Source organism: Toxotes jaculatrix, chromosome 17 (assembly GCF_017976425.1).
Source record: "Toxotes jaculatrix isolate fToxJac2 chromosome 17, fToxJac2.pri, whole genome shotgun sequence".
NCBI classification, from domain to species: domain Eukaryota; kingdom Metazoa; phylum Chordata; class Actinopteri; family Toxotidae; genus Toxotes; species Toxotes jaculatrix.
Window position 1 is genome coordinate 4,413,764 of NC_054410.1, and position 22,287 is coordinate 4,436,050.

Consider the following 22,287-nt stretch of genomic DNA (forward strand, 5'->3'; position numbering starts at 1 on the left):
CATTAGAGATGAATTCAAATAACACAATGCTTAGTTACAAACAATCAGAGACAGCAGTTTTTGGAAAAAACCTGAAGCTTTACATTCATGATGCTTTCCAAAAGTGCACTTCTATAAATGCACAATCTTCAACTCAAGTTTAAAATTAAGAAAAGTATGTAAAGATTTGTGAAACGGTCAATGCCATTCTGCTACATTCTGCCATTCATCTGTTAATTCCCAAATAAAAAAACCCAATCCTTCATATCTTGAATGACAAATGACAGTTAAGAAAAATGTTTTTACCGCCCCTCTAATGCATTAACAACCAGACCTGGGTAAAATTATAATTTCAAATACTTTCCCTGGTTTGCTTTAGCACTTTCAGATGCCAAATTTTTTTTTTGTCACAAATGGTAAATCAACAAAAGTCAGAAGAGTAAAATATTCACAGTAAACGTCTACCTGTAATTTACTGACAATACTGTAGATGGAGAAAGTGAACCACTGCCAATAAGTACCCACTAAAGCTAAAAACTGACTCCATTTTTAAGAACCAATTGACCCAGACCTAAAACAATCCAAAGGCTAAGAGCAAGGACAGTTCCCTCCTTGTGATGGACCAGTGAAGGGGCTGAGTTAGGACCAGAATCCAGGTCTGTAGCGGTAAGGTGAGTCTTTGGGAAAGCTGATCTCCGGTTTGCAGAGCGGGACGGTTCCATCCCGGTACTGTCCCTCATCCTGCTGATCCAACAGGTTTTCATTCTTGCGGGGGGAGTAGGGCGTCGGGGCCTCCATGGGAGTGGGCAGCACTGCCGGGTCTCTCCCGAACTCTACAGTGGGGGGAGTCTCTGTGCTGGAGGTGTGGGCGGGGGACTCACTGTTACCCAGGTTTTGTCCCCTGGGCCTCGCCTCCGCCCAAAACGCATCACAGCGTGCCCGCGGCGAAGGCCGAGGTCGAGCTACAAAGTCCAAGGTTTTGGGTCGTTCAGGAGCACAGCGACGACGAGGTGTTGGAGGGAATACAACATTAGGATCAGGGAGCCGTGGGACCTCATGACAGTCTTCTTTCAAACCTCTGAAGCCACCTGTGATTGATTTTAAAAAGAGAAAAAAACAAAAAAAACAACACTAATAAGACTTATTCCCAGACTGACTGTTATCAGTAAAACCAGAAATGTAAACTACATGGTCGTGCTACAAGAAAAGTCAGAGGATCATCAAAGTCAGTAAGATTCATTGTCTGGGGACTGTGACTGTACATCTAGTTGGAATAAAGGAGACTTCACCTGTGTTCTGTAATGCTGTTTTTTCTGGCAATGGTTCCAGATTATTAGGAGGGCAGCTCTTCTTGATGGCTCCGTCTGATGGAGTTCGACGTAGGCTGCGTGAAGAACTTGGGGCGCAGGGTATGTGTGTGGGTGTGAGAGACTGGCGGGGGTTACGCTTGAAGCTCTCAAGGTGGGTGTTGACCAGTGGGTTGACTGGGGTTTGAATGGCCTGATGTTGAAGCTGGAGAGAGGGCTGCGCGTGTGGTGAGGCAGGGCGACAGACTAACAGCTCCTCACTGTCAGAGCGCAGCAGGGAGCGGGTGGAGTTGCAGTCAGACACCGATGATAAGGACAGCAGTGTGTAAGAAGCGGGTAGGCCTCGTTCGGGTAGCGAGGGCGCTGAGGGCTTCAGAGGACTTTCCCGGCGGAACAGTCTGCGAGTAGGTGGGCTGGTGCTTCGCCTCTGCCCCCCTGTTTTGTGGAAGAAGCCCTCCCACCGTGGTTTGATGTTCTCCTCCGGCTGGGCCAAAGTTAACAGGTTGCAGCCCAGTCCGACAGCTGCCAGCAGAGCTCCGCAGCCCAGCAGCACCAGCTCAGAGCGCCGACCCCCTCCTGGGCTCTTTCTGCACGGTGGTGTTTCTGGTACCTGGCCACTGGGGCAGTACTCATCTCCATCACTGTCAGCATTAGCAGCTGAGTGGCCCTCTTTGTGGAAGGGGATGCAGAGGTAGGACTGACCAGGAGCTGCTCCTGGCTCAGTAGTGAAGCAGCAGTCTTCATTTTCTGAAAACAGGATCAGTTACACGTTAATATCCATTTTCCTGTCCTGTAAATCTTTCTACACTTAAGCACATATATATATCAAATGAGTATCTGTAGACACACACACATCACACATCACACATCCTTGTTTTACATACTTGTCTGAATGACTAAGCCTAACCTAATTCTAGCTTAACCCTAAAACCAAGTCTTAACCCTCAAACAGCCATTTAAACTTGTGGGGTCCAGCATTTTGGTCCCCACATAGCCGTCGGACCCCGCAAGTATAGTGGGCTCCTGAGTTTCGGACCCCACAAATATAGTCAAACAAGCCCATACACACATGCTCCCACACACAGTAGTTCATGCACTTAAAGAGGCCTAATGCAACACTGATTCTTGAATTCCATCCATCCGCGTTTGGTTTGCTGAGCGAGCAAGATCCTTTTTCAGCAACAGCCTGTTTACATTCATACAGCTGCAAACATGCACATCTGTGAATTTCCTAGGTCAACCACTAACAGCCATGTGGCAGTGAAGTATCTTACTCACTCAAGTTCCTCTTCAGTGTTTTCCCAGCCAGTCTGCCACTTCTTTAACCGTAAGACTACTTTCTGTATTATCATGCAGCGTGTTAGTCTGCCAGACAAAACAGACTCTCTGAAGTGGCCCTGCTTACCCATCTCCACAAGGCTCGGCACTCCAGGCACAGCTGGACTGTGTCTCGGGGATCTGCGAAGGTTTGGGGCGCTGCAGGATCGCTGCCTGCTGCCCTCATGGGGAGGCTTCACACTGGCAGGAAGAAAGGATGTTTTCCAGTGACTTTTTTTCGTTTCAAAAGCAGTGTGTGTGTGAGCATAACAGTATGTGATCTAACACCTATTATGCATTAATAACAGTAACTGATAAGATTAATGTTATGGGTAGAAGGTGGAGCAGTACTTTTTATAGGCTAATTGAGTTGAGTTGGTTAATATCTCCAGTCCTCTCACCTGGCATCAGCGCTGTGCTCCCTGTATGGGCCACACCTGCGGGATCTGCCTGTCTTCCTGGACCCCTTCCTCTCACCCTCGTCATCATCCTGCTGAAAACCTGTGTTGCGACCCCAGGCTGTACACCCGTCTCCCGGAGTGACTGCCAAACCAGACATTAACGCAGGAAAACAACTGATATCAAAGACCAAACTTTAAATGGCTTATAATAAATAACAACTGCACAAAAAATCCCAAGTGAATTTAAACAATATTGGAGAATATATATATATATATGTAATCTGTGCTCTGTGGTAATAATGGCCAATTAAATTCAAATAAAATTTTAAATATAAAATGCTTAGGGTTCTTACGCTGGATGGCTCTCAGGCGGGGCAGGATCGGTGGACTGGTTGGAGGACTGGAACTGCTGCTGAGCAAACTCCTCCGCCGATCGTGGGAGGGAGACGCCTGCACTGTGATTTTGTGCTGAAAATCTAAAAGAAAAGGTTAAAAAGATCAAATTAAATTCCAAATTTAGGAATCTGATTTTAATGTAATCCTTTATGTATTTTTTAAGTAAAATCAATAAATAAATTCCACGCTGGGTTGAGTACTTGACCAAATTTGACATAGACTGTTTATACCTTTCTTCAAAGCTTGGAGACACGGACAGCCTCAAACGTCACAATGATTTTGGGTCATTTTCTTAACATACACAAAATTGTAGGTTTGAGTGTCGATACCATCAACCCTTTAAGGTTCTGCAAAGCCAACATTTACAGTAAAACCCAATTTATTTTATAATGACCAATACTCCAGATGATATCTTGTCTCATATCACAATATCCCAGCTATAACTTCAACTCAGTTTGAAAAGTTGTGTATACTGACACACACTGCAGCACTACAGTTTGTTTTTGTTTGTTTTGCAGTACCTGAAGGCAAGCTGATCCTGTTCCCATCCTTGAGTTTAAGGCGGTTGCGGCGGAACTTGCCCTGCCTGCTCTCCACGTGAGGCTTTTCCTGGTAGAGCTGGTGAATAATGATGTTGAGCTCTCGCTCCAGGATGTGGATCTCTCGCTCGGCCAGTTCCTGCTCGCGCCTCCTCAGTGCCTCCTCCTGACACTTCTGCTGCAGTGCCGCTCGGGTCAGCTCCTCCTCCCACGATCGCAGCTCCTGAGGCAACAAGGAGGAGTGATGGAAAAAAAAAATCTGTGAAACTTGTAAAATACCTGCATTCAACTCCCGACCTTAAACTACCTGAACTTCCTCATGCACACAGAGGAGGCAGGTTTTTACATCGATTCATCAACCTCTCATCTTTACCTTTTCCTTGGTCCTCAGTTGATCAAACATTTCCTGGATCTCCAGTTTCCAGTCATCCTGCAGAGAGTGGAAGGACTCTGCTGGCATTTCAAAAAAGCCTGATTCCTCAATGGCCGTCAGATGGTCCAAAACAGATGTGAAGTGTGGCCGGGAGTGAGGGTCTGGGCTCCAGCAGTCTGTGGCAAAAGATGAGAAACAGTCTCAGGCCAAGTTAGGCCAACTTTCCCTCAAGTAAAAATTAGTTTTGGCACTTCAAATTGTTCCAGAAAGTAATAAAATATTCTGTTTGGTTATTTGATGTAAGTCATTATTTATATTGCATTTTAGAGGCTTTTCTTGCTGAGGTGGATAAACACAAGAATATTGTGGTTACTCATCCTTTTTTTTAAATAATAAACGTTCAATGATATCCTTTACATCTGTCTCATATTTCCACCAATGTGCTTGGACTGAAGTCTGTAATAACTATTCGACAGGTTGATTGAGCAGGAAATATTCATATTTTTCTGTCTTACCCTCCATGAGACGTGCAAAGGGCTCAGGACAAGTAGAGGGAATGGGCAAAGCGAGTTTGTTCATTGCCACTCCATAAGCCACTGCAAGACCATCGATACCCCGAAATGGAACTTCTCCAGTCAGCAGCTCCCACAACAGCACGCCGTAACTTTATAGTAAAACAAGGAAAGAAAAAGGAAAGAAAAATATACAAAATGATGATGATGATGAGATAAACAATGATGAATGAACTGATTCAACATTCATACTGGATATACAAATAATGCGCTTCCATTGATGCTAAAAGATCCTCCTGAGATAAGGGGCTTGATGTAAGTGCAAAGTCACTTACTGCATAATATCTCACAATCTGTTGTAAAGATAAAGGTGTGTATGAATATATGAATGTCAAACAGGATGTTTGCTGAAAGAGAGTGTGAATGTTCAGCAAATTTACTGTATTTGAATAAATGTCAAGAAGAGGTTGGAATGGATCTATTCTGCACTCTACTCATGTTAATACTGAGGCGAGACATAAAAAGGTCAAAATAAGAAAATGCCAGCAGAGTAGTGAAGTAGCCAGTAGCTGAGCTCCACCGTTACAATAATACAGCAGACTGCCAAAAAAGAAAAAAAATGAAGAAAAGAACACAGAAATTAAGGGTTATTAACATTATTGATTAACCTGCCAGTTATTCTGTTGTCCAATCCACGAATTGTTAGGGTCTACAGAAGGTTTTAAAATGCACATAACAGTTTCTCAGAGTCCATGGTGACATCTTAAAATTGCTTTTAAAATTGCTTGTTTAGTGTGACCAACTGTACAAAACCCAAAGATATTCTGCTTGCTTTAATGTAGGACAAGGAAAATCAGCAACGTTTCACATTTGAGAAGCTAAAACCCTCAAATGTTTGGCAGTTTTGCTTGAAATATAACTGGTCAACTATTCGATCAATCAACCAGTCTTTTCAGCTGTATCTGCAGTAATAACAAATGAGACTGACATGAACAAAGCCTTAACATATCATATCTCAGTTGTCAGACAAAATGTGAACATGATAAATCAATGTATCGGTGCAGTTATGAGTTAGCGAGTTATTTTTCACGTTGACCTATAAATTTAGTTTAATTAATTTAAATTTAAGTTTAAATGAAATTGCCCTCTGTGAATCCTTTGCACTGCCTTGCACATTTGCATTTACAAAATTGTATTGGATAGTTTGCCATGCATATTGTGCATACATTTTAGTCTTATTATTATTATTTATTGCATACTAGCTTTTTTAGCATAGCCTCAAGCCTTAGGTCAGCGTTCAACCTTTTAAATAAAGCAGACACACACACAAAATTTGATATAATGACTTTTCCTGGTGCCTGAGTGAATAAGCCTAATGTTCAGTGCAGTATATTTATAGTTGATGTACTCTTTAGCCTACTCTAGTTTTGTACTCATCTCACGAAAACACAACATTCTGTCCTTTTCTCTGTCTCTGCTTTGTTACTATGGAAACTGCTGCCAAAGCTGAAGTTTTTTCCTGTGCCCGTTGGATAAACTGCTTCTCTTTTTGGCTCGGTTTCCAGACCAGTTCTACAACCTGGTGCAGTTTGTTTGCTGCATAAACCCCCTCCACTGCCCACCTCCAAACGTCGCTACCCTTGGAGAATGTAGACGAGCGGATGACTTCAGGAGCCATCCAGGCGTACGTGCCGGCGGCGCTCATCTTGGTTGTGCGGTGCCACTCTCGAGCCAGGCCAAAGTCTGTGATCTTCAGAGTCTTGTTGCTGAGGTCTTCCATCTCAACCCTCTCAAGGATTAGGACTGGAGCGGATATGAGGGTTGGCAATGGTGGAGTGGGAAGTGATGTGGGGGAGAATGTGGAGGGGGTTCGTGCAGGTTGGCAGGAGGGTGGACGGTAAAGTAAAAGGTTTAAGGTAATCATCACCGGGATTGAAATGTTGGGAAAGGTACCAGCAGGATTTCCACAATAAAACACAATGCACGTGGAAACGCAACAATTAGACACATGGTGGATGAACAAAAGAGGGTGCGGTTGGATTGGAAGGATAAAAGCAGAGCAGAGGAAAAAGAGAGAACAAACAGAGAAACCAAGAAACAGTGAGCCACTATAACACAGGAAAGCAGAGATGACAAACATCGACCTTGATCAATGCTAATGATCTCAATGCGTATTTTTACAATAGAACATCTTAAACAAACACACACACACCAGTTAAACTACAGAAATAGCCTGCTGCGACACACCCATTTGCTCTAATAGGCTCTAAAAAACAACCCATTCCCAACATGCAAAGCAAAGCAGGACTCCTCCTAACCACATGGTCTCTCTCCCCCATTCAGCTCCACAATGCTGGGCCATCTGCTGTGGCCGTGCCCAGTGGAGAGGGTGTGTCTGCAGGCTGCGGTGCACATCAAGCGCCCCTTCATCTGCTGCTCATGTGGCTCTGATGCTACTGAGGCAGTTTCCAAAGAAACTAAACCCAAACATGTGACTAAAGTAAATCCTGCTCCTGTGTAGCTCAGTAGGTACACCATGAAACAAACACAGCTGATTCCCCCTGCGGCTAATCATGCTCCAAATGTATGCACTCACTGTAATGCACAATGCTTTAGGTAAGAGCATCTGCCAAATGGCATGTGAGGCTGTAGAGACAGTTGAAAGAGTGAAGACCAGTATTTCTTCATGGTACAAACAAAACTGTTGTGGATTAACTGATTAGGATGCTGAATGACAAACGCCTGAGTGGGTTACAAATAAAAACTGAGAAAGATAAGTAGCATATTTGGTTGGTTCTATAACAGAGTTTTTGTTTTTGAAGCTTAAATTACAGCGAAGTTGCAGGATTTACAGCAAAATCAACCATCAGCAAAAATCGACATGTATTTGAACATGCTGCCAAAACAGATCTTCATCCAAAAAAATGTCTCTGTATTGAATGGTGTCATATTTTGATCAGATTAGGTAAAGTTGAGGAAAGGTGTGCAGAGTACCTCTTTCACAGGAGGACCGAGTTGTGTTGTACACCCAGGCTTTTAGATTAAAGTGCAATATAGTAACATAATTATGAATCTGCAGCTATGCTAGTGGCTCTGTGAGGCTGTACTCAGGCACAAGTGCTAGCATTAGCATGCTAACATGCTGCAAATGACAACGCTAACACGCTAATGTTTATGATGTTTTAAATGTTCATCGTCTTAGTTTAGCACATAAGGATTGAACATATCTAACTAACTAAACTCTTAATTATGAAATGCAAATTTATGTTTTATCTAATTTATTTAATTTTATTGGTATTTATTTCTCGTATTTTAGCAGTCAGCATTGGTTGAGTTGGATGCGTACACCGCAATTTCGAGTGAAAATTTTGACTGGAAGAAAAATGAAAAGTTAAGGGATCACTTGGGATTATTAAGTTAAGGGATTATTACAAGTCAACCTGAGGGCGACATGGATGTCTGAACTAAATTACAAGGCAGTCCATCCAATATACATCAAGATGTACACTAAAAAACACAGATGTGAACCGTGATGGAGCTGGAGGAAAAGTCAGAATGTCTGTATTAAAGTTCATGGCATTATATATGCAATACTATATGCAATCGCAACACTGCCACCAACCATTTCACTACCACAGTGATGCGTCACAGGGTGGGGTCTCAATACCCACATCCTCCGCCTGAGAGCAGAAGTAAGTCCAGAACAACACAACATCTGTAACCACAGAGTTTCTCAAGTACAGGGTCCCTGTACCCCATAAGGACCTGCTTGATAATAAAACCGAGTCATGGGAAATTTCTTAAACTGATGCAAATCAAACAGATGTGAAATGTCTCCCATTTTCCATATAATGCATTAAGAATTCCCACAGTGCTCCAGAAAATAAAAACAAAAGGATGACATACTGGTTACAGCTTCTTACAGTATAACCTAAATTTGGTGTCACAGACAAGAAAGGAAAGAAAAGCTCATGGGCAGACTGGCACACTGCACTGTCCTGTACTTCTCCTGTACTGTGAAGAGGGCATGGGTTTTCCCCACACAGCCCAGGATGGCAACTAGTTAGACCGACTTAACACTTTAAAGCAGCCTATTGGAAGTGAAGTGCCTGAGCTGATCACCAGAGAACGGGCCAATGGCAGGAAAGAAGCTGGTTGTGTGTATTGGCGGAGCCTCCAGTAGGGAGGCTGGGGCAGAGCATTGGGCAAATCCTCAGTAATAGGCTTGGGATTTAGGGGATCCAGTTGGGTAAAATGCAAGATTACAGCTGCTCTACAAACATACATGCAAACTCCTTTTCCTTTCTGCTCTTATTTCTGAATTATACATAATCAGTGCAACAATCACAACTAGTTTAGTATGGACTGAGCATAGCGTGCTATATTTTTAAATAGATTATATTATATATTAAAGGTGCATTAAGTTATTTTTGACTGTCCCATGGCACAAAATGACCATGATATACTGTATCTGTGCAAGGTTACAAAAATGGGTTTTGGCCTAAATTTGGAAACGATCTTCCTCCCTCTATTTAAGAACAGAAAAACAACTGAAACTGGAAACACCACTAAAGACACTAAGGTCTGGCTCTACAAATAATAACTATTATTATTATTGATCAATCAAGTTAGAATCTACCTTATGAAATAAATAGTGATAAATGGACATCAGACATTGCTAGAGACCACAATGGTGTTTCAAAATTGTTTGTTGATGTCTGAATTAATACCCACAGTAAGTCTACAATGTTGTAAAACAGAGAATCACATGCAACTAAAGCTGAAAGAATTAGCTCATTAATCCATTAGTCAGTCAAAAGAAAATTGATTGGCAACTGTTTTGATGACTGATTAACAGTTAAAGCCATTTTTCAATGAAAAAATTCTCTTTGCAGCTTTCCTCTGTTTTATTCCATTGCAAACTGAAGAACTTTGGGGTTTAGGCACTTGATGAGGCAAAACAAGCAATTTGAAGACATCACCCTGGTCTTTAGGAAACAGTAATGGGTATTTTTCACTATATTTTGCTGTTGATCTTTAAAGAAAAATTAATCGATGATGAAACTAACTTATAATCATTGAAACTGGAAATGATTCACGTTCTGTTGATCCTGAAATCAGCTTCACAAATCAAATTACTTACTGAGATAGAGAATTAATCATGTGACATCAGTGACACACAGAGAGGGACTCTTACTGTTGCTGGACTTGAGGTCTCGGTGAATAATGGGGACGATGGCCTGGCTGTGGAGGTAGTGCATGCCCCGGGCGATCTGCACAGCCCAGTCCACCAGTGTGCAGGGAGGGATGCGTTTCCCTGCGAGGGCCCGGTTGAGGGGGCCACCCCGAGCGTACTCCATGACCAGACACAGGTTGGGCTCCTGCAGACACACCCCCAGCAGCGCCATGATGTTGGGATGGTTGAGCATGGCGAAGAGCTTTGCCTCCTGACGCACACTCTCCAGGGTTTGTTCAACGTCCTCATCAGGGTCCCGTCGCGCAGCCTTCACTGCCACCTCTGTGCCACGCCACACTGCACGGTAGACTTTCCCAAAACCGCCCACCCCGATGATTTCCTCCAGGGTCAGCTCTGAGAAATCAATCTCGAGGACTGGGAAAAGACAAAGGAAAGAAGACAAAGTGGAGATTTAGACAAAGAATACAAAGCTGACATAATTTGGATCTTTGAAGGGGAGTTACACTTTTGCTCAAAGCCATCCAAGGACATCAGAGGTCAGGACCAGCCTGTCTGGACCTGGCAGGAATTCACTATTTTTTTCATCAGCAAGGCAAGTGCTTGCTAACAAGGATCTTCAAACCAGGTCATTCAGTTGAAGGATGCTTTCTCAAAGCACTAAGCCATCCTGCTGTCCCAAATATAGGATCTGGTGGAACTATCCCTCCTGCCATTACACAAGGGTGAGCATCTGTCCTAAAATCTGGCAGGGATGTTTGGAGAAGCAAAAAAGGATGAGTCAAAACGGAGATGATTCTTTCCGCTGAGTGTTTAAACGATGTGAACAGGAGCCTCAGTGTCTTTTGTTTGGACTCTGGCTACAAACACGCTGTGGATTCCTAACAGTCTACTAAGCAGACTGACCTTGATGAATATTTCAGGTGGGATGCTATGTGAAAGTAGGCCAGCTGCCTCTGAGTATGAAGAGATGAAAGCCAACAAAGACAGCTGAGGCAGAGCGGTCCACCCAAACAACTGGCTTTTAAATGCTGTTATTAAACTCAAGTTTTAGAAGCTTGTTTATATTAAATTCAGACATAAGACGTGAGGAGAAGATGGGGTTTGTATCTGCAGAGCATCCTTTTGGCACACAACTCACAAAAAGCAATAAGAAGTGAGAGTGTTTTCACTTTGGCCTACACAGGAATGTCTGCTGGTGCTTGCTGGTGCTTTTGATTCTGCTTACTGTCTCTATCTGAGGCCTTGGCTGCACATTTAGCTGCAGAGGCTTTTTCTCTACAAGCACTACTTGACATTTCTTCCTATCCTGCAGCACAGTTTTGGTGCAAACACCATCAGACACCATAGAAGTAAATGCAGAGCAAGCCAATGCTTTTCCTCAGAGAGCATAACAAAGATATATAAAGACAAAAGGCGAATGCATGCCTAGGACTTGCAGGTACGTGTCCAGTTCTGTTTAACATACACCCCGCTGAAGATGCCGCACACATTGTGCATTGTAATTTGAGCATTGAGGCGGGGTGACCGCAGCTGGCTGTTTGTTTGACAGGCAGTGTGATGAATAATGGTCCTGAAGCTGTGAGGATGCTTGGACCAGCCTGTTTCTAGGCCAGCAGGAGAGCACTGCGCCTGCCATGACACAGCACTCTCTACACGGGTCTCAGTGGCCTTCTGAAAAAAAACACGAGGGAAAACACAGCCCTGTGCAGTGTTTTACTGACAGCACACTGATTTCATTTGCACAGTCATGAAACACAATGGGATACTCACGGTGCAGAGGAGGCACCGGGTACTGCTGGTCCGTGGTGTCCCGGATTTCTTCCGGAATACAAGTCCCTTTGCTCACATAATTAGACGGGAAAATCCCAACCCGGTCTGCTATCATACCGGTCCACCAGCCCTCATCTCCCGACACCAGGGAATCCTTGGACAGGACCTCCACCAGGTCCCCCTTCCGGAGGCTAAGCTCGTCGTCCGCAGTCGCTTCATAGTCGAACACGGCCGTCCAGAAAGCCGGCGCTGCAGGTCCCGCATCCGGTGCGGCGCTGATTCCATTCTGCGGTGTCGGCCAGCGAAAAACATCTGCTTCTGCTTCTTCCGATGAGGAAACGCACGCCTTGGGACTCAAACTATTGTCCAAAGCGGGCTTGAAGACATCCATGGACGCGATCCATAGGGGCAACCTGGATCACTGCAGGCGCATCCACCTGACGCGGCTGGCTGGCGGCTCGGAGCGCCCTGCGTCTGCACACACACACACACACAAAGCTAAGTAGCGGCTAATCCTGCACACAGACCCTGCAGGAAACTGGAGGCACCATTCTGCCGCATCGCCTGCTTTTCAGTCCGCCGCTGGCTGCGATCAAACAAACAGCTAAGGTTTGGTGGTTTTCAATGCACAGTCCTGCACCCAATCATCGCTGTAACTCCTGGGACGCAGAAGTCCTCAATCTAAGCCAATTGTGCCAACGTGCGAATCATCCCCGGCCTCTTATTGGTGCACAGACACGTCCGCAACAGTTTATGTCCCACCCACTTCTGAGCGTCAAATGCTGGTCACCCTGTTCACAGCGTGAACCTGCTCCCTTCTAATTAAACATTTTAGCTCAGTTAGTAAAAATCATGACAGTAATTCAAGCTTATGAGACAAAAAAATGGCTTTTTACTATTATTTAACTTTTCATGTGTTTGTTTCTTTTTCTGGCAGCAACATACTTCCATGTGTGGATTATTTTGCTTTTGCCTTAAGTTTTAATTTGAAAGCTTCAATATTAAACTATTTTATTTGACAACAGCATCATTTTTAAAAGGCTGCCTTATTTTTCTATCAGGCACAAATAAAGATTTTAGTGATCTTAAGAGTGTGAGAGAGGAAGGAAAATAAAATGTGGTCTGACTAGACACAACCTGGAGGCTTTGCTGGACATTGCTGGAGATATGCAGTGAAGTGCAATCAACAGACATGGAGATAATTATGACATAAAGGTGTGAAATAGTCAACAGTGGACTGGTTTCACAGAAATGGAGTGAAAAGCAGCTGCAAGCTGAGAAAAAAAGATTTTTAATGACACAAAGTGATTCCACCACTTTGCCTCGGGACAGGATGAGAACAGAAGAATTAAAAAAGACGAATCGGGGTAATGTTGAATGTCTCTGAAAATGAAATCCACACCTCCAGTTTAGGCTGTCATACTTGTGCTTTTTCACTGCAACATACAGTATTTTTAATACATGCATGTTCTGCCACATCTCGGTTGTTATGTGAAAACTCTAATGACTCCAGTTTTGGAGATTTTTATATTAAATCTTGGTTGGAAGTGTGAGGGTTTATTCATGGAAACTGACCGATAATGACAGAAATACATTGTGGTCAGGCAGTAAATTCCTGAAACGTTAAGTCTGTGACAGTGGCAAAATGATATCATGAACAAAACCTGCGAGTAGACACAGTCAGATTCAAAGACACACAGCCAGGATTGATTTAAGTCAGTGAAACCAGTGTTTGCTTATGAACCAGAAAGTTGCTTTTATTCCACAGTAAAAGAACAAAACGGGTTAATTTCAAAACATCATCAGCTTTGGAAATTTGCTTTTTTATTTTGACATCTCATTGCAGGCCAGGAAAAACTTCCCATCCATTAAAATGTGCCCCTTATCTGTTACACAAAAAAAAAAAAAAAAAACACAACCCAAAGTTAAAAGAACATTATTCATCTCATCACTGAATCTTTCCTCAGTGTCTCACAACATTATCAACCACAAGTCTAACTACTGAACGGTGATATTTCACTTCCATCCTGCAGGCTGAGAAAAAAAAAGACTGGTGCCTTGAGAAGTGATGTGTATGATAACTAATTTTTTTTTCTTTTACAGAATTAAGATATGCATTGTTAAGACAAAATGACAGAACCAATTTAGAGCCGTGCCCTTGTGAAGACCAACAACAATATCACCTGTGCACATGGGTGCGAAGGGGACGCACAGCCTGGCCTCAGCAGGCAACATGCACAGCACACAAACACACACTGGCCGACATTCAGCTCAACACGTCCCGGCAGGTAAAATCAAGAATACAACCAAATAAACGATACAAGTAGCCACTAAATGCAAAAAGATAAAATTAAGAACACTGGCACTTCCTTGTCATTGTAAATACCTGCTGAAATCAAGACTCAAAATATTTTCTGCTGCAGGATTTTAACAAAGGAGAGGGTGACGTAACGAGCCTCAGTGACTCAAAAAGTAAAACAAAAACTCGAGAACTTCACACTTCCACTGACACTGGCTCAGATGAAGCGACTGCAGATAACCTGTAGATGAAATGTCAGAGTTGTGTTGACATGCTCCCCCCACCCCCAACCCCCAGGACACCTGTACTGTGTCTATGTAAACATACACTGAAAAAATTATGTACATAATGTGGGTTTGTGTTGCCTCTGAATGGGACAGTCGGCCGTCTAACTGTCCTCCCTCTCATGTAGCAGTGGACCCGTTGCTCTACTCCGAATGTGTGTGTGTGTCTGTGTTTGTATATATAAGAGAGATAGAGACAGAGCGAGGTGAGCAGGTGTGGTCCAGGGCCAGGAAAAAGAGCGTCTGATTCAGCCACGAGACGTATTTACAACACTGCTCACCACAAAGGAAGAACACTGAGGAAGAGGAGGAGGAGTGCTAATAGAGAAATAGAGGAAGGGAGGACCACAGGGACTGGAGATTGACATCCCCCTTGTGGAAATACAGTGTCACTGCCACTTACTGTCACTTCTTGTTTCTTTTTTCTTTTCTTTTTTTTGTTTCCTTTATCTTTTTCTTTTTTTAATTTTTTTTTAAACAGTTGTTGCATCCCACCTCTTTGGTAATCTCTTGGGTGATTTTTAAATTAGCCAAGAACTGACTGATTATATACTAACATACACTTTATGCAAATTAAGTAATAAAGACATTTTCTACTGCTCTTGGGAGTTTCAAAGGGTAATTTTTCTTCTTTTTTCTCTCATTTTAAAAACAAAGCACCAGTCGTGTGTTAGACAGCATTCAGTATCAATATCAGGCTACTTTCAAATTCAACCTGGAGCTACCTGCTGCTCTGACACCCACACCGGTGGCTCTCCACACTGTGTCTTCACTGAAGAGTTTCGATCCAAAAGAAGCATCACTGACATCTACTCCTTACAGTCATGTTAAATTATGAATAAATTCAGTATCTATGTATAATGTATGGAATCTATTAGTATTTAGCCTCTTTAAGCTCACTGTGTTGGGTTAAAACGGGGAACATTGGACTTTAGTTAATCAGGTGGCGGTAGAGAAACAACTCCGAATGAATGCTAATGTCATTTCCTGTGCAATAAATGTTAGACATTTGAAAACACAATCGCCAAAGCAACTATAACTTCTTGGTCTTGTAAAGCAGCTTTGTTCAAAATTTGCTTCTTATAATGCAAATTAATTAAAATGCAGCCTTGCTCAATTTTCTCGAGATTTTAAAGAGTTAAAAAAAACAACAACAATGTAATGTTGATTTGATATTTCTGTTTTTAGCATTGTAACATTGCATTGCAACAGAATTTCCCATAAGTCCTAGACCCTTGCATGTTAAACGTCAGCAGCTTGACAGAGTCAGGCCAGGATTTTTCACAATCTATTTACTTTTTAAGGACAAAGCTTTTAACTGAGGAAATACTTGCCAGCTTAATTGGTGATGAAAATCCATTCATGCAGCTTCAAAGTGGTTATCCACCATTTTGGAAAGAAGCTCTTCAGTTTTTCAGCAGAGCGAATAGCTGGTCAGTGTGGGCAGCTGCAGCAAACGCCTCTCCCTTCACAGGCACTCTGTTCAGTCCATAGTGACACCTTTAATATTGGCGTTTTGCACATGTACAAGTAGAAGTCTCCATAAATAGAACTATACAGCAAAGTGCATGGATGGAACAGTACAAAAATACCTCTGAATTTATCTCTGCAGCAACACGTTATTATTATTATTATTATTTTTTTTTTCTTTTTCGGATTCCTGATTGAAAAGGTGAAAATTCGAGTGAGACCAAGATATCAGTAAATAAATAAAATACAATGTCATACTTTTACCTAGGCAAGATACATAACTCTTAGAAATGTGAAGACATCGTTCCAGTATATAGTTTGACCCCCCCCTCCCCGCCCGCTTAGCCACAGCAATCCTCTGTTGTTAGAGCAGAAGGTGACCACATTTAAACAAATATTCAAAATATACAGAAAATATGGAAATATATTATATATAGATACGTATAGAGTACGGAAGTAATGTTCAGGGCAGTTTGACCATGTTCACTGTGTCCACCTCTTCCTCCTCGCCTGTTTGAATGGTGATTCATCTGCCAGTATGAACTGTCACTGTCGCTCCTCGTCTTCTTCGTGTGATTTCTGAGAACTCTGCAGTGCTCCTTAGGAAACTATGCAAATAAAAATAAATACTATGAATCCATCCCACAGTCACTCAACAACATATTTCCATTTACGATATAATCTTTTGTTATTCCTTAACATAGATCAGAAAATAGTTCTTTGATTCCTCTTGTGTGTGTGTGTGTGTGTGTGTTTATTTTTTTTGTTTGATTTTTTTTTTTTTGCGTTTTTATCCCCAAAATACTTTTTAAAAAAAGTCGTTCTCGTCAGATGTTGAGAAAAATATAGACCTCTGATTAACTCAACTCTCTCCGGATATAAGACTTCAGTCTCTTCCAGTGGAATGCAGGACCACCTCTCGGCATCGGCATCTTCTGGATTTGGTGGTGACCCAATCCCAACTGTAAGCACACTCGCTCGGGCTCAGGACAGCTCTCCTGTAAGCCAGGGCGAACAGGCCCCTGTCAGCACTAGAGGGCAGGATACACACCTCCAAGCATCCTTACAGAGGGGGTTGAGGGAGAGAGAGAGAGAGAGAGAGAGAGGGAGAGGGAGGGAGGTGTCTGGGAAAACCCCGGGTTTACCTCTCCTGTTCTTCCATACCATACAAAACTGACCCAAATTCCACAGTGAGAATTCACTCGTTTACCTCTGAAGTTGTACTTTAAACCCCTGTGTGTTTGATTTCTCTCATGCTGAAGTCTTTTCTGTTTAGAAGCCATCTATATGACAGTAGGCCTCCAGACTGGAGAAGAGGATGTAAAGGAACCAGAGGCTGAAAAAGAAGGCTGAGGTGGCCAGTCTGTGTCCCCAGGGCCCGCCCAGTTCTCCTCCGATGTGGGCCCGGCGCCGGTAAAGCAGCACCGAGATGGCCAGGAAGGCGAAGATGGTGAAGAGAGTGACAGAGAAGGCCAGCGAGCCGGCTTCCACCACGAACGGCTTCCCCTTCATGTGCCAGTAGATGGCCGCCACCGACCAGGCCATGCCGATTCCCAGGAAGACATTGACGGCGTTGCTGCCCGTCACATTCCCGATGGAGGCGTCGGCGTAGGTGTCCTGGACTGCTGCTACCTTACTGGCAAAAGTGTCTGTGGGGGAAGAAGTCAGTCGTCATTACAGTTTTACTTTAACATTTTTTAAATGTGAGCGTGAGGGTTCACTCTTAACTTTGTGATAATAGTTTGACAAAAACAATCTTAGTTCAAGGGGCATTTAATAGCTTTCAGCTGATCTCATGGTCAGTCATCAGTTTTGATTCGTGTTGGGCAGTGTCACATTACACTAATTACTATCAGCTCTGCTGCCAGTTACATCTAAATGAAATCTAATGTTAACACAAATGCAAGCGATTCAGTTCATTTGAAAGGAGCAAAACTCTGTTTGTGTCTGGTTTTGCAGGTTTGCATTGCAAAACCTGCCTCACAAAGTAAATCGGAGTGTGAAGGCCGGCAGGCTTCTGTGCTTTGGTCTTGTTTGTTCACAATATTTATAATATCTTTTTATATATCTTTCCTCCCCCAAAAAAGAAAGAGTAATGATTTATTAATGCTGCACGTAGGACCTTTAATAACAGAAAATGCTGACAGAGTCAAACTTCTCGGTGACATATTGTTCCTGTTGGGTGAAAATGTCAGTTTGGAGAAAATAAGAATATCAGCCATCCTGATGACGAAGCATGCTCACTGTTTGAGAGGGTCTCAAAAGCTCATGAAGTCACAGTCTATTTTCAACCTATAAAAGAGCCATAAAATCCATCAACTGACATAAAAAAAACATTAACAAGCAAAGTTTTAGAGGACAGTCTGACACATTACAAACATGAATGTATTGAAAATGACTTGTCCTTTTCAAAAAGTGTCCTCTCTGCCACTGCTGGACTCACCTGGGACCGATGTACCGAGTGCCACAAACACCACAGCGGTGACCGAGTCTTTGAGGCCGATGGTGCAGCCAAAGTGAGACGCCAGGTCTCCGATGATGGCCGTGAGCAGGCCGATGATGATGATGGAGACGATGAAACAGGCCCAGCCGTTCAGGTAGTCTGTGGGAGGCACGCACGCAAACAGGACCTTCCAGAAGACGGTGAGGAAGTGCATGACGTAGTCGAAACAGGACGGCAGCCGTTCTTCCCCCGTGTCCTCTTCGTCCTCATCTCCTGGTGAGAAGTGGGGCCGAGCGGGGGGGAGACGGCGAGGAGGGGGTGAGGAGAGGTGGGACAGATTGAAGCGTAATGGGATGACAGGAGACAGTGGAGCAGCCAGAGAGGACGAAGAGATAGCAGAATATTCGGGCGAAGATAAAGAGACAGGGGTGAAGGAGGGGAAGTAAATATTAAGAGACAGGACAGGGAGCAAGAGGATGAGGAAGCAAAAGAGAGTATGGCAAGGAAAGAATGATGACAGATGATGAAGCACAAATTTGAGGAGAGAGAAGAGAGGGTAAAGAGCCAGAGAAGAGTTGGAAAATAGCGACGAGATAAAGGATCGATAAAGGAGATAAGGGATGACAGAAAGGGGAAGGAAGAGAACAACATTCACTTAGAATGGTACACTGACTTCTTTTTCAGCGTGAGATATCAGACAGCATCACTCCAGCCTGAGGTTGCTGTTATGTATATTCCACTTCGAATGTGCTGCGAATACATATCTCGATTAATAAGTGCCCACAGGGAACGAGCCGTTTTTAATTAATTAAAAGAGCTGCATGCTTTTGTCGTTTAATCGATGGAAATTAAGTTTATGGACAAATAAAGTTCACTGTTAATATAGATTGTAGGTTATAAACTTTAGTTTACTCTTAAATATTCAAATTCATTATTAATGCAGAGTTTGTAACCTGGTTTCTTTATTAACTCACTTTGTGGGTGAACAGCTTTCAGTAGGTTAGCCTCGGCTCTGGGCTTTGGGCTTTTGGCTCAGTTTACGGGTAAACAACTCTCACACTGTCCCAAATCTGAACTACAGACTAATTTTAAGCAGGTTCTAAGAGCTTTGTGTGTTTACACTGGAAAAGAGACTAAATGAAGTGCACTCAAAGCAAACAGCACGAACACTGTGATAAATACAGTTGAGTTTAGCATGAGCTGTTGATGGACATTACTTTGAGTCAACGCAGTCACGTTTCAATGTATGATGTGCACATATTTTGCCACTTCCTGTTACTATAATATGTAATATATAATAACAATTAATATGAAATTTATACTGTACAGAATAAGTATGTAGTATGGATTTAGGATACAGCCTTGGCTTCTTATGGTTTTCACCTACTGACAGTGTGACATTGGATCGGAGCAGTTTGGTGTATTTGGTGCGCCTTGTTGGCTGGATGTGGTCAGTTAGACTTCCTATAACACACAGATTTAGTCCTCTCACCAGCTGTTCTCTCAGAGTGAGCTGGAGGAAGACACTGAACCCCTGTTTATACTGTCTGGATAAAAGCGTCACCTTATACCAGCTAAAGTGCAAAATGTAAACGGTCATCGTCCTTATTTGGAGGTGCAGGACATCCTCTGTGTCCCTGCGGCTCACAGGAAACTCAGTGTGCAGGCAGGGACACAGCGCTGATTCAAAGTGTCAGGCCATGTGAGCTGCATACATTTTTCAACCACGAGTGGATCATGAAAAAATAAAGAGCACCACTGGATTAAATATTTCAGCACCAAAGTGATGGACCGAGGCCTTCGCCATGTTCGCTTCGTGCTGGTTGTGACTGCAGTGGACAGAGCGGCGGCTCCACTGCGGGCTGCAGGAGGATCTGATGCTGCTGCTGCCTGACATGATGGATGAGTTTTCTCTTACGAACATGAGATTATTCCAGCGCTTCGAGAGCACTGCTTTCTTGGAGGACTCCACTGATATGAGTTTCTGAGGGCTGATACTGCCATCAATATTTTTGGACTGAAGTCAGTGATAGCCAGTATTTTGGGCCTTGAGCTGTAAGTTTGACAACTATATGAGGAACTATTCAGCCGCTGTACCAGATCTTAGTGAATATTTTGACATTTTGGGAGGTACACTTATCTGTGTTCTTCCTGAAAGTTAGATGAGAAGATTGGGACCACTCTCATATCTGTACTGTAAATATGCAGCCACAGCCAGGAGACAGTTAAGTTAGCTTAGCATAAAGACTGATTAACTTGTTATTCATCTTCTCTGTTTGTTTCATCATTACAAAAACTTTGGGTCTTCATGCTGAGCTAACACTACTGACAAAAATTAACATTCATACTGTGGGATGATAAAATCTTCATGAATGAAATGGTTAAAATTAACAGCTTTATAGGAAATTGTGTACGTGTGTGTATCTCCGTGCAGCCCCCTGGAGTCGCAGCAGAAAACAACAGGGGTTTTTACAGTACCTGCACTGACTGTAATGGCCTCCATGAACTGGTCTCTCCAGGAGTTTGTTCCCACCACCAGTGCCAGGTTGGTCTTCTTGATCAGCTTGTCCACTGTGCTCTGTGTAAAACAAGAATCCAGTCCATCCATTTTTTATTCTCAGTGTCTAGAATCTGCACTCACAGAGACTCCTCAAGAGAAATACATGAGCTCCGCCACATGATGGCAGTGACATCCAGCTGCCGGCATCAGAATCCCTTATTTGATGCATGATAAAACCACACACCAGAAACAAATATGGTGGGTACGCTCTTTGGTTTCAGGAGGCTACACGATGCATGTAAACCATATCTACTACAGTAATGCATCTCTGTGGGTTGGGATGCCTCTGAAGAACAAAAGTACTCCTCTGAAATCAGAAATATGCAGCTGTTCTTTCATGCAGGGTGGCAGCTGGTTCATTAGTATGCTCTGTTATCTGTTTGACTGCATGGAAAACACTAGTTTCAGCTGTAATTATCAGGCATCTCAGGCTGCGTTTGCTCTGTTTGAAGATGAACCTTTCCCACCTTAAACTCATATGATTCCTCAATAATGACTTCCAGCTTGGAGTGCTCCCCCAGCACCGGTTTGCCCATCTCTGCGATCCGCTTGGCTTCCTCCTCGTCTGATGTCAGCTTCCTGTCTGGCACATCTGAGCAGAGAGGGCGAGAAATAAAAAGAAATCACAGTGAGAACGATGGCAATCAAAATAAGAGGACGCTCAGCTGATTATCGTGTGTTGTACTTCTCAGCATACAAACAAACCAAATCAGAAGCTTGCCTTATTAGTGGCAGTTTGAATTTATTCAGCCTTTATAATGTTTAGGCTTTACAAAGAGACAAAATTTGTCTTGTAAGAAGTATTTAAGGCACATCAGTAAAAAAAAACATCAAGACTCATTATAGTGATGCCTGTTCTATTAACACTTTACATAAGCTTTCTCTGTGTCCACTGGTTTGGTGGTGTTCCAGCTTTGTTATGTAAAGCTTAGACAAACTCGCATGCTTGACTGATTTAAACACAAACACAGCAAATGCAAATATTGGATGCAAGTCTTTTTTTTTTTTGATTTTCCATTACTCTGTTTTTACCTACAAATGTTAGAGGAGCTTGCGATGACTATCAGAGTTGGCATGTTTTAGGTTCAGACGTGACATTGCTAAAAAATACAGGTCATACTGAACTTCTGGAGAAATCCTGATAAAATCATTTCATTTTAAATGGTCAGTTCATCCAAAATCACAAACATACACATTATTTCACTGTCTCTAAGTAGATTTAAGCCAAAAGTTTTTGACATCCATCACCCCTGTAGCCTGCTAATAGACTGAATTATGATTTTCGTTTTTCTCATTAATCAAAGAAACATGTTGATTTAAAACTTCTTATTTCTGTAAGACAACTTTGAACGTTGTCCAGATACATGAATCTCATCCTGTGTGGCTCTGCTGTAAGAAGAAGCCACAGTGCCTTATGGAGTTCCCGAGTGCACTGCAAAC

General features: G+C 42.9%; 2 protein-coding genes across 2 annotated transcripts in view; both read right to left on the reverse strand.

Moving 5' to 3' along the window:
- Positions 1–511: 511 nt before the first annotated feature.
- map3k9 (mitogen-activated protein kinase kinase kinase 9) lies at positions 512–12,182 on the reverse strand. The gene is made up of 11 exons (XM_041060880.1): positions 11,792–12,182; positions 10,022–10,435; positions 6,447–6,627; positions 4,828–4,976; positions 4,313–4,488; positions 3,922–4,162; positions 3,358–3,480; positions 3,005–3,146; positions 2,692–2,804; positions 1,269–2,033; positions 512–1,067 (listed from the first exon to the last, which is right to left on the reverse strand). The coding sequence occupies exons 1-11, from the start codon at positions 12,180–12,182 to the stop codon at positions 619–621; spliced, it is 3,144 nt and encodes a 1,047-aa protein (XP_040916814.1). The 3' UTR covers positions 512–618.
- A 3,983-nt stretch (positions 12,183–16,165) lies between these two features.
- The window catches only part of slc8a3 (solute carrier family 8 member 3), a 93,908-nt gene continuing 87,786 nt past the window's right edge, over positions 16,166–22,287 (reverse strand). Inside the window, exons 5-8 of the mRNA XM_041061572.1 lie at positions 21,315–21,439; positions 20,766–20,865; positions 18,288–18,557; positions 16,166–17,493 (exon numbers count right to left, since the gene is read on the reverse strand). Coding sequence (XP_040917506.1) covers positions 17,117–17,493; positions 18,288–18,557; positions 20,766–20,865; positions 21,315–21,439 — 872 coding nt within the window. The 3' untranslated portion in view covers positions 16,166–17,116. The remainder of the gene's footprint in view (positions 17,494–18,287; positions 18,558–20,765; positions 20,866–21,314; positions 21,440–22,287) is intronic.

Bases quoted from the DNA above. Each gene is read 5' to 3' on its own strand.
- map3k9 (XM_041060880.1), bottom strand. From the start codon at position 12,182: ATGGATGTCTTCAAGCCCGCTTTGGACAATAGTTTGAGTCCCAAGGCG. The intron at 3,481-3,921 runs GTACTGCAAAAC...CTTTTCTTTTAG, and splicing joins CAGGATCAGCTTGCCTTCAG to ATTTTCAGCACAAAATCACA. The intron at 1,068-1,268 runs GTGAAGTCTCCT...AATCAATCACAG, and splicing joins AACAGCATTACAGAACACAG to GTGGCTTCAGAGGTTTGAAA.